Source organism: Tachyglossus aculeatus, chromosome 5, assembly GCF_015852505.1.
Source record: "Tachyglossus aculeatus isolate mTacAcu1 chromosome 5, mTacAcu1.pri, whole genome shotgun sequence".
NCBI lineage: Eukaryota > Metazoa > Chordata > Mammalia > Monotremata > Tachyglossidae > Tachyglossus > Tachyglossus aculeatus.
Window position 1 is genome coordinate 78,667,320 of NC_052070.1, and position 12,695 is coordinate 78,680,014.

Sequence of the window (12,695 nt, forward strand, 5' to 3'; positions counted from 1 at the left end):
TTTACTTGTCCCTGGAGTGCTACAGCAGCTAACCAGACTAGGCCCTGAGGTAAGCCCTAGCAACAAAATTCACAAATACTGACCATTTTTATTTGCTCTCAATTTCTTTTTTCCATTTGCCGATTTAACGTTATTTGAATGAAGGAAAAAAATACCATAATCAGCTGAAACTTACGGGTTTAAAATACCCACACCGAACCATCCAAAAAAATTGTCCTTACATCTTTTGAAGCACCAGGGCCATCACAACCCCATTCGTTAAATCTTCCACAGTCTGGCATGGCGCTTCCACATTAAACGTCTGTATCTGAAAAGAAATGAAATGTTGTTACCGACCTGCCTTAGATATGAATATCGCTGTAGTTATTTCTTACCGAGAAACTGAAATTTAAACAAAGTTCAAAGGCTAGTCAGTGGCACAAAGGGAGGCAGCAGAGATTCAAAACTGTCCCCGATTACAATGCAAAAAGTACTAAAAGGTAAAATAAGATTCCAGTTCCTATCCTTCCACCAATCTTCTATTGGCGGTCACAGGGAAGCTTTAAGAACTAGCTACGAAAATGTATTAGCCAATAATGGTTATGTGGTGCCGTAAGAGACTTTCTATAGACCTATTGCTGCCTGCATTTCTAGTTTCCATGGAAGTCTGTGATGACGTCTTCTGGAACCGACGGCCAAATAACCTTCCAAAAGCATCAGGAATGATCTTCCTAAAAAAATCAATTTCACCAAGAATTTAAGAATTTAAACTCACAGAGTTCACAACAGATGAAGTGGCAGCATGTTCTGCTGTGATGGTGGTTTTGTCAAATTAACCAACGGCATTCACTGAGCATTTACTGTGTGTATAACACTATACCAAGCATTTGGGAGAGTACAATACAGCAGAGTTGTTGGAAACGTTCCTTGCCCAAAACGAGTTTACAGTTTAAAGGACTTAAGTTGAACGGCAGTCAGCTTCACCTGAACACCTCATCTCCTGCACATCTTTGAACTCTCCATCCACTTCAATCAACTTCATAATTTCATCGGCTTTCTCGAAAACTGACTCAAGATATTTTAATCCCAAGAGTTTAGGTGGTGGTAGAAAAGCCATAATTACTTCTTCGTCTGTTCTGGAATCCTGAAATGATCACTTAATCAATCAATGCCATTTATTGAGCACCACTGTGTGCAGAGCACTGTATTACATGCTTGGGGAGAGTTACAATTTAACAGAGTTGGTAGACAATGATGCAATGGGTTGCCACAGTTTGATGAACTACTTGATGGAAGATTTCTCTAAATGACTTCACATCTGCTTCATCCGTTTCTTAATTATGCTGCTTCCTCAGCTCAATACCTTTTGCTTAGGGGTTCCCCTCCAGGTCTATTCACTCCTGGTTGCTTAATCTCAACCCAAGCAGCATCAACAGTATCTACTGAGGGTTTATTGTGTGCAGAGAACTGTACTAAGCACTTTGAGAGAACATAAGACAACAGAGTTGGTAAAGGCAATCTTGGCCCACAAGGAGTTTACAGTCTATGTCTAAATACGCCAGTGTTATTCATTGCATTCCAAATGCTACAGCCCCTCCAAAAGTCTCTATGTTCTGCAGCAAACTGCGTGATTAATAGCGAACACTAAAACCTGGAAGGAGGTTGTACTCGTTGTCTGATCCAAAGGCTGAAGCAATGAGAATGTTTCTACCCCGAAATACTCCTTAATTTCTGGAAATAAGTCACCTGTAGCCTCTAGATGACACGGTGCAATGCTGTCCAGCAACAATAGATCTTAAAAGGCCAAATTATTCTTCAAAAATATTCCTTCACCACTGAACTAGTCTTAGAATAGGACTCCAGTTGCTTAAGGTTATTAATAATAATGATGATAATTGTGATATTTCACCTCCTCCAGGAGGCCTTCTCAGACTGAACCCCCTCCTTCCTCTCCCCCTCCCCACAGCACCTTTATATATGTTTGTACAGATTTATTACTCTACTTTACTTGCACATATTTACGATTCTATTTATTTTATTTTGTTAATATGTTTTGTTGTCTGTCGCCCCCTTCTAGACTGTGAGCCCGCGGTTGGGTAGGGACCGTCTCTATATGTTGCCAACTTGTATTTCCCAAGCGCTTAGTACAGTGCTGTGCACACAGTAAGCGCTCAATAAATACAATTGAATGAATGAATGATATTTGTTCAGCGCTTAACTAAACACCCCCTAGAAAGCTGTATTAAGTTCTGGGGTACATCCAAGATAATCAATTTGAACAGTTCTCACCCACATGGGGCTCACAATCTGTGGGGAAGGGAAAACAGGTGTTCCATCGTCATTTTACAGATAAGGAAACGGAAGCACAGAGACATTAAGTAACTCGCCTAAAATCACAAAGCAGGCAAATGGCAGGGCCGGGATTACAACTGTGGTCCGCTGACTTTTTCCACTCTGTTCTTTCCCATGCTTATGTTTCTGACTACCCTAAGCTGGTTCAGGGCTAGATCTCTAAATGACAAGTGAAGAAGTTTTGACCTCACCCTTGAAAGCTCTAGGATTCTCAGAGTGGTACACAAGCAGGAAGCTTAAAAATCACTTGCTGCTGCATCACTACATAGGGTGAACCTGTTCCTTGCCGGCCTGGGGCCTGGACCTCATTCGCTCCCACGGCTTCAACTATCATCTCAACGCTGATGACACCCAGATCTACATCTCTGCCGCTGCTCTCTCCCCCTCCCTCCAGGCTCGCATCTCCTCCTGCCTTCAGGACATCTCCATCTGGATGTCCGCCCGCCACCTAAAGCTCAACATATCGAAGACTGAGCTCCTTGTCTTCCCTCCCAAACCTTGTCCTCTTCCTGACTTTCCCATCTCTGTTGACGGCACTACCATCCTTCCCGTCTCACAAGCCCGCAACCTTGGCGTCATCCTCGACTCCGCTCTCTCCTTCACCCCTCACATCCAAGCCGTCACCAAAACCTGCCGGTCTCAGCTCCGCAACATTGCCAAGATCCGCCCTTTCCTCTCCATCCAAACCGCTACCCTGCTCATTCAAGCTCTCATCCTATCCCGCCTGGACTACTGCACCAGCCTTCTCTCTGATCTCCCATCCTCGTGTCTCTCTCCACTTCAATCCATACTTCATGCTGCTGCCCGGATTATCTTTGTCCAGAAACGCTCTGGGCATATTACTCCCCTCCTCAAAAATCTCCAGTGGCTACCAATCAATCTGCGCATCAGGCAGAAATTCCTCCCCCTGGGCTTCAAGGCTGTCCATCACCTCGCCCCCTCCTACCTCACCTCCCTTCTCTCCTTCTCCAGCCCAGCCCACACCCTCCGCTCCTCTGCCGCTGATCTCCTCACCGTACCTCGTTCTTGCCTGTCCCGCCTTCGACCCCCGGCCCACGTCATCCCCCGGGCCTGGAATGCCCTCCCTCTGCCCCTCCGCCAAGCTAGCTCTCTTCCTCCCTTCAAGGCCCTGCTGAGAGCTCACCTCCTCCAGGAGGCCTTCCCAGACTGAGCCCCTTCCTTCCTCTCCCCCTCGTCCCCCTCTCCATCCCCCCGTCTTACCTCCTTCCCTTCCCCACAGCACCTGTATATATGTATACATGGTTGTACATATTTATCACTCTATTTATTTATTTATTTATTTATTTTACTTGTGCATTTCTATCCTATTTATTTTATTTCGTTGGTATGTTTGGTTCTTTTCTCTGTCTCACCCTTTTAGACTGTGAGCCCACCGTTGGGTAGGGACTGTCTCTATGTGTTGCCAATTTGTACTTCCCAAGCGCTTAGTACAGTGCTCTGCACATAGTAAGCGCTCAATAAATACGATTGATTGATTGGAGCACAACGAAAAGTTCTGGCCTCTATTTTCTTCCCGAACAATCCCTTTTCATCGAATTTTAAAACTTGACCATACAAAAGTTACTTTTTTCAGGAAGTTAATTCTGCAGGGTTAAGCTGAGGAGGCTTCTGATTTACAATCTCACATACTGTGTGTAAATTGTGCAAATTTACTCTCCTCAAACTCATCAACCATAACTCTGCAGAAAAAGGAGGTTCATCTTTAGCACTTTCCCCCATTCGTTTTTTCAAGTCATCCTAAAGACTCTTACCTTTGCCTGAAATACTAGATTGTGTTTTCGTGCTTGATCACCCAGCCACATTTTGAGCGAATGTTTCATTTCTTTGACAAACACGCTTCCTTTTGTATTCACCATTAATAATAATAATAATGGCATTTATTAAGGGCTTACTATGTGCAAAGCACTGTTCTAAGCACTGGGGAGGTTACAAGGTGATCAGGTTGTCCCGCGGGGGGCTCACAGTCTTAATCCCCATTTTACAGATGAGGGAACTGAGGCCCAGAGAAGTGAAGTGACTTGCCCAAAGTCACACAGCTAAGTGGCGGAGCCAGAATTTGAACCCATGACCTCTGACTCCAAAGCCCGTGCTCTTTCCACTGAGCCACACTGCTTCTCCATTACTGGTTGCAAACTACTTCCACTCTTTGCATCTCCTAGTTTCATTTCTATTTTTTAAATAGGGCTCACAACAGAGGATGACAAACCCAATGTACGCAAATTGCAAAAACATGCAATTTCAGTTTGTCTTTCTCCATTGCCGATGCATTTCAGGATGTCCATTTTCATTTCATGTGTGTGGGCTTGTTTTTATCAATATCGTTTTCCCTTTTTTTCCAGACATTTCCACAATTTTTCTACTGCAGATTTAAAAAACCCACTTGAGGATATTAATACATAAAATATGACAAAAGAAGAGATTCATAAGAGAAAGAGAATGGCTTAGTGGATAGAGCACAGGCCTCCCACTCGTCCCCCTCTCCATCCCCCCATCTTACCTCCTTCCCTTCCCCACAGCACCTGTATATATGTATATATGTTTGTACATATTTATTACTTTATTTATTTATTTGTACATATCTATTCTATTTATTTTATTTTGTTAGTACGTTTGGTTTTGTTCTCTGTCTCTCCCTTTTAGACTGTGAGCCCACTGTTGGGTAGGGACTGTCTCTATATGTTGCCAATTTGTACTTCCCAAGCGCTTAGTACAGTGCTCTGCACATAGTAAGCACTCAATAAATATGATTGATGATGATGATGAGAGTCAGGAGGTCATGGGTTCTAATCCCAGCTCTGCCACGTGTCTGCTGTGTGACCTTGAGCAAGTCACTTCACTTCTCTCTGACTCAGTAACCTCATCTGTAGCGCTTAGAACAGTGCTTTGCACATAGTAAGCATTTAATAAATGCCATTATTAAAATGGAGAGTGAGACTGTGAGCCCCACATGGGACAGGGACTGTGTCCAACCTGATTTGCTTGTCTAGGGCTTAGTAGAGTGCCTGGCAAATAGTAAGCACTTAAAAAATACCGTTATTGTTATTTTTACCTTAAACGTTACCTACAGTTCTGTGATTTTAGTAATGTCTGTCTCCCCCTCTACACTATAAGCTTGTTGTGGGCAGGAGACATGTTGTAATGTGTTCTCCCAAGGACTTAGTACAATGCTCTGCACATAATAAGTGCTCAATAAATAAACTGACTCACCCTGTGCTGCTGGTTAAAGCACATTGCTCAGGATGCGACCCCCAGATTAGCCAAATAGTGTGTTCCCTCCCACTCTTTTCCCCAATCTCCCCTGCAATCCAGTTCTACTGAATTGTACTGTAGCGTATATTATTTTGGGCACAGAGGGGCAGACCAGGGATTGGGGGGACAAGGGGATGACTCCAGTGAACTGGCATACGACACATGCCCTTCCAACCCTGTCTCTATCCCCCAGGTTTTACCCAGGGCAGGGAAATGAGACTGCAAGCCAGCAGGCCGAAAGTAGCGGGGCCGGGAATAGGAAGGGGCACTTGGAGAGGTTCGAACGGAGGCCACAAGCTTAAAATTAAAGGGAAAGAAAGAGCCAAAATACAGGAAGAGTAGGGGACTGGGAGGGGTGGGGAACAGGGAACTTGGAAAAACTACCAGGGGAGGGGAGAGAAGGAGGGCGTGGAGAGGGAACTTACTTTACACTGGTTGGTGCTAACTGGGGTACCGCATCCGAAAGCTGAAGTCACCAAACAGTACAGGATGCATCCCCAGCGGTTGAAATTTAGGGTAGGCCTGCATTCTGCAGACAGTAAGTGCTCAACAAATAGTGCTCCCTTCCTGAGGAAAAGTACTTGAGAGAGAGGAGCCTCAGGGATCCCTCAAGAATGAAGGAAGAAAAGTTAGGGATTGGGATAGATATCTAGCACAGAAACCAACCAAAACTGACTTTCCCAACACTGTTGGCAGCACCATCACTGTCCCTACCTCACAAGCCTGCAAGCTTAGCATTATTCTCAACCAATGGTATTTATTGAGCACTTACTGTATGCTGAACATTGTACTAAGTTCTTGGGAGAGTACAATACAATGAAGTCGGTATCCTTGACCCATCTTTCATTCAACCCACATATTCATTCACCAAATCCTGTCAGTTCTAACTTCACAGCATTGTTATATTCCACAATTTCCTCTCCAGCCATCTACTATCACACTGATCCAAGCACTTTTATCCCACCTTGACTACTGTAACAGCCTCTCTGCTGACCTCCCTGCCTTTCCCCACTCCAGTCCATACTTCACTCTGCTGCCCATCGGCTTGCAGTCAAACCCCATTTTATAGATGAGTCAACCGAGGCCCAGAGAAGCACTCAATAAATACGATTGATTGATTGATTTAAGTGATATGACTTGTCTAAGGTCACACAGCAGACAAGCGGCAGAGCCGGGATTAAAACCTGGGATTAGAGAAGCAGCATGGTTTAGTGGATAGAGCACACACCTGGGCAAGTCACTTAACTTCTCTGAGCCTCACTTACCTCATCTGTAAAATGAGGATTAAGACTGTGAGCCCCACGTGGGACAACCTGATCACCTTGTATCCCCCCCCAGCGCTTAGAACAGTGCTTTGCACATAGTAAGCGCTTAACAAATGCCATCATTATTATTATTATTATTACAAAACCATTCAGTTCAGATTTCCCCACTCCTCAAGAACCTCCAGAGGTTCTGCAGACAGTAAGTGCTCAATAAATAGTGCTCACGTCCCGAGGAAAAGTACTTGGGAGAGAGAAGGAGTCTCAGGAATCCCTCAGGAATGAAGGGAGAAAAGTTAGGGATTGGGATAGAAATCTAGAAGGGCAACCAACCATCCCATGATTCCTCCAAATATCCTCTTGCCACTGTCAGGCAGAATCCTGGGCTCAAGGGACCACTGTTCTGACACAGTAGTGGTATTACGTTCTCTTAACTCTTACAGAGTACCTCTTTCTACATATAATAATAATTATTATTATTAAGATAGTATTTGTTAAGCGCTTATTATGTGCCATGCACTGTTCTAACCGCTGAGCTGCTCCTAGGTTTGCAATGGCCCTCCTGCCTCATCATTATCTGAACTGGTGGGTTACCAAGATAATTCTAGAAATAATAATTGTGGCATTTGCTAAGCGCAGACTATGCGCGAGGCACTGTGCTAAGTACTGGGGGGCTGACAGTCTACGTAGGAGGGCAGAATGATACTGAATCCCCATTTTGCAAATGAGACAACTGGGACACAGACAAGTTAAGTGACTTGCCCAAGACCACACAGCAGGAAAGTGGCAGAACCAGCATTAGTGCCCAGGTCCTCTAACTCCCAAGCCCCTGCTCTTTCCTCTTGAACACACTACTCCTCCCGAGATGTGTGAGAACGCGCTAGAATTACACGTGGTCTGCCTTTCAACTGAATCAGAACACAAATATTTCAGGTCCTTTACCAGAGGATGTACCCAAAAAGGGAATCTGCCCCTCGCCGCACCAGTCCCTTTCTCCCTCGTAAAATCTAACCTTTTAAAAAATGGTTTTATCTTCCTTGAATTCAGAGGCTTAAAGGGATGAGTAAACCTTGCAAGACACCCTCTTGGATATGCTGAAGCAGCTTGAAAGTTTCCATTCCAGCTCTTCCCCACCCGCATCTCCACCCTCTGAGTCAAACTCTATTCCTGCCTGGGATCAAAACCTGCCCTGCCCAGGGAATATACCCAGCCAGGCTACTTCCACCACACATGATTCTGAGCTTCCAAATTCTACTGCCCAGTTGAAAAGTAAATGAATTAACAAGAGAAGAAGATTTAAGAGAGGTTGAACCTCAAGAAATGCAGAGAAAGGAAGATTTAGGTTAAAGACAGACAAGAAAATAAAATCATTATCCTTGATCCGGCGAGCTCCGATCTAAGCAGTTCCTCTTACGGGGTCAATAATACGCTCTACGGAGTGCCTCGTGCTTGCCTTGAATTCGCTTAGGGAAAAACGATGGATTGAGCTGGAAATTCTGTGATAAAAGCAGGTGTTTGAAGGTAGTCATTTCTGGATTAATAGACGAGGAGGGGAGGGATTAACGTAATGAGAAGGAATAAAAGAAGGTTGCCCTTTAACTCAGACCAATGCCATTAATGACATCCCTTCTGGGAAACTCTGGATAGAGCACACGCTCACCCTAAAATCTCAGACAGACTCAGTTAAGCCCACAATTCCCACAGGACCCAGGTACCCAGGGCTGGGTTAGATCGGCTGAAAACCAGACTCTGCTTGACACTGGCAAACCCAGCGTGGCTCAGCGGAAAGAGAACGGGCTTGGGAGCCAGAGGTTATGGGTTCAAGTTGGGCAAGGCACTCAACTTCTCTGTGCCTCAGTTACCTCATCTGTAAAATGGGAATTAAGACTGTGAGCCTCCCGTGGGACAACCTGATCACCTTGTATCTCCCCCCAGCGCTTAGAACAGTGCTTCGCACATAGTAAGCTCTTAACAAATACCATCATTATTATTATTTGGGGCGATGTATGCCTCTGAACCAGTAGTAGCTACGGCCAAATGGGAAGTGGCCCCAAATTCTCTTTCTGGGAGCACCGCAGAGCACGACAGCAGCCGGTGATCTGCTGCTGGGCCCAGAGGGCAACTACAAAGTCACAGCACACCATCTCTGGCCTGAACCTGCTTAGATCCAGGTTAGTAATGCCCCAGCTAGCATCAGACCTGATCAGGCTGCTATGGCAGAGCCTGGGTCTTTGAGTTCGATTTTGTGACAGGCTCCACCTCACGCCACAACTGCATTTTACAGCAGACTGGAAATTACAATACCTACACCCCATAGGAGATGTCATTTTTGCCTAGGAGTCATCTTTCCCTAGGCTTCTGAAAGTCCAAGTCCACTCTGAGAAACGAGTGAGACCCCCAAATTCCAACTATACTATGTAGTAGGGCACTTCAGACTGTGAGCTCCCTCTAGACTGTAAACTCGTTATGAGCAGGGGAATGAGTCTGTTTATTATTGTACTGCACCCTCCCAAGTGCTTAGTACAGTGCTCAGCACACAGTAAGTGCTCAATAAATACGACTGAATGAATGAATGAATGAATGGAGGAGAGGCCAAAAGCTCCCACCAAGCTCGGCAGTGACTTCCACCACCAGACTTACAGGGCCCAGATCCACTAAGAAGCAAGGTGGGCTGGTGTGAAGAGGCTAGGCCAGCGAGTCAGAAGTCCTGGATTCTAATCCTGGTTCAGCCACTAGCCTGCTGTGTGACCCTGGGTTAGCCACTCACCTGCTCTGTGCCTCTTTTCTCATCTGTAATACGGGGATGCAGTACCTGTCCTCCCTTCTACTTAGATTGCGAGCCCCACGTGGGACAGAGACTAGTTCAACCTGATGATCATGTACCCACTCCGATGCTTAGGACAAATCCTGTCAGTACTACCTTCACAACATCGCTAAAAACCACCCTTTCCTCTCCAAACTGCCACCATGTTAATCCAAACACTTAACCAAACCCACTTCAAATACTTTATCAGCCTTCTAGCTGAACTCCCTCCCTCCTCTCTCTCCCCACTTCAGTTCAAACTTGACTGTCCCCGTTTGTATAAAACCAAACCATGTTTCCTCACTCCTCAAGAACCTCCAATCATTGCCCATCCACCTCCGCATCAAACTCCTTACCACTGGCTTTAAAGCACTTCATCGCCTTGTCCCCACCTACCTTAGTTCACTGCTCTCCTACCACAACACAGCCAGCTCATCTAATGCCAACCTACTCACTGTACCCCCATCTCATCTATCTTGCCACTGACCCCTCGTCCACGTCCCGCTTCTGGCCTGGAACTCCCTCTCCCTTCTCTTCCAACAGACAATCCCTCTCTCAACTTCCAAAGTCTTATTAAAATCACATCTTCTCCACATGGCCTCCCCTGACTAAATCCTAATTTTCCCAACCTCCCTTCCCCAGGCCTGCTCATGTGCTTGGATTTGTACTCTTTATTCACTCACCCTCAGAGTCAAAACACTTAGGTACATATCCTTAATTTATTTTTTTATAATACTGTCTGCCTTCCCCGGGTTGACTGTAAGCTCATTGTGGGCAAGAAACATATCTACCAACTCTGTTGCATTCTACTCTACCAAGCACTTAGTATATTGCTCTACACGTAGTAAGCGCTCAATAAACGATTGTTGGATTTTAGCCTAGGATTTTGGTGCACGCAGTATATTCTTCCTTAAACCACAAAAAAGTAAATGTTTAGACACTTGAAAAAGCATAAAAATTTCCTCATGTCCTGAATTAAGGGTCTAATAATGGCAAAGTGAGACCCCTAGTTAATTTACTCTTCTTACAACATTGAGTATATTAAGAAAGGATTAATCCAGTAGAAATGATACACCACTAAACAGAATTGCTAGAAACTAGAATGGGAAAAGGAAGTACTTCAGCTAGATGGGCTGTACACATCCAGTAAGTGGGAAGTTTTGATACAGGGATTTTGCTAAAAAGGGTTAATTTTATTTTTAAAAATGGTCTTCTGTGAAAAAGTAACTTTAAGTGTGCCCCAAGGTACAAAGTCTAAAATTTCTATTACTCCTGACACCTTTCCTTTAAAAATTTCAAGACTTCTACTGATGAAAAGATACAGTAAAACCTGTTTCTAAAGCACTTAAAGCAGTTCTGAAACACTAATTTTATGAAAAATGATTTTTTCAGTGCTACCAAATTTTGATCTTTCAAAGTCGGCCTACACGTGCAAATTACAGATGGCTGAGGGAAAAGTTGGACAGCAACCTACCTACCAATTTCTTCACTCTACAGAAGCTGTCTTTGCTCAAAGACCTCCACTTCTCACAACCTGTTCTCAACTTCATCTTTCTTGACCTTTGGACTACCTCTGAGAAACTGGATCTTACTTCCTCGACCCCACGGCTCTGTCTGGTTACCAGCCTATCTATCGCCCGTGTAGCATTCCTCTCCAAACTCCCTGAGTGAGTTGCCTTCACCTGCTGCCTCCGCGTCCTCTCTTCGACACCCTCCGATCTGGCTTCTGCCCCTTTCACTCCCCGAAAACCACCCTCTCAAAGGTCACCAATGACTCCATCTCGCCAATCCAATGGCTTCTAATTCCATCTCGATCCTCCTCGACCATTCAGCTGCCTCTGTCATTGAGGACCACCCCTTTCTCCCGGAAACACTGTCTTCCCTGACACTGTTCGCTCCTGGTTCCCTTCCTACCTCTCTGACTGCTCCTTCTCAGTCTCTTCACAGGCTCCTCCTCTGCCTCCAACCTCTAACTGTTGGGAGTCCCTAAGGGTTCAGTTCCAGGTCCCCTTCTATCTTTTCTCCACCTACAACCACTCCCTTGGAGAACTCATTCACTGCCAATGCTTCAACTGCTATCTCTACACAGATGATTGCCAAATCCAGCCCTGATCTCTCCTTCCCCGCAGTCTCGCATTTCCTTCTGCCATCAGGACAACTCTATCTGAATGTCCCACCAACACCTCACACTTCGTCCAAAACAAAACTGACTTTCCCAACACTGTTGGCAGCGCCATCACTGTCCCTACCTCACAAGCCCGCAAGCTTAGCATTATTCTCAACCAATGGTATTTACTGAGCACTTACTATGTGCTGAACATCGTACTAAGTTCTTGCGAGAGTACAATGCAATAAAGTCGGTATCCTCGACTCATCTTTCATTCAACCCACATATTCAATCTGTCACCGAATCCTGTCAATTCTGACTTCACAACATTGTTAAATTCCACAATTTCCCCTCCAGCCATCTGCTATCACACTGATGCAAGCACATGTATCCCACCTTGATTACTGCAACAGCCTCTTTGCTGATCTCCCTGCCTTTCTCCTCTCCAGCCCACACTTCACTCTGAGGCCCATATCATTTTTCTACAAAGCCATTTTCACGTTTCCCCACTCCTCAAGAACCTCCAGAGGTTGCCAATCCACCTCCGTTGCATCAAATAGAAACTCCTTACCATTGGCTTTAGAGCACGCAACCACCTTGCCCCTCTATCTTACTTTGCCGAATTCCTACTACAACCCAGGACGCTCACTTTGCTCCTCTAATGCCAGACCACTCGCTGTACCTCAATCTCATCTATCTCACCGCCAACCCCTTCCCCACACCCTCCCTCTGGCCTGGAACTCCCTCGCCCTTCATAGCTGACTCTCCCCACCTTCAAAGCCTTTTTAAAATCCCATCTCTTTCAAAAGGCCTTCCCCAATTTAGCCCTCATTTCCCCACTCCCTCTATCTTCTGTGTCATCCTTGGATTTGGAATAGATCAATTCCATTTACTAAATGCTTACTGTGTGCAGAGCACTGTC

General features: G+C 45.2%; 1 protein-coding gene across 4 annotated transcripts in view; it reads right to left on the reverse strand.

Annotated features, from left to right (window-relative positions):
- The window catches only part of HOOK3 (hook microtubule tethering protein 3), an 86,753-nt gene that overhangs the window by 67,343 nt on the left and 6,715 nt on the right, over positions 1-12,695 (reverse strand). For all 4 annotated transcript variants that reach the window (XM_038747463.1, XM_038747461.1, XM_038747464.1 and 1 more), the window contains exon 2: positions 222-307. In XM_038747463.1, the coding sequence (XP_038603391.1) occupies positions 222-307 (86 nt within the window). The remainder of the gene's footprint in view (positions 1-221; positions 308-12,695) is intronic.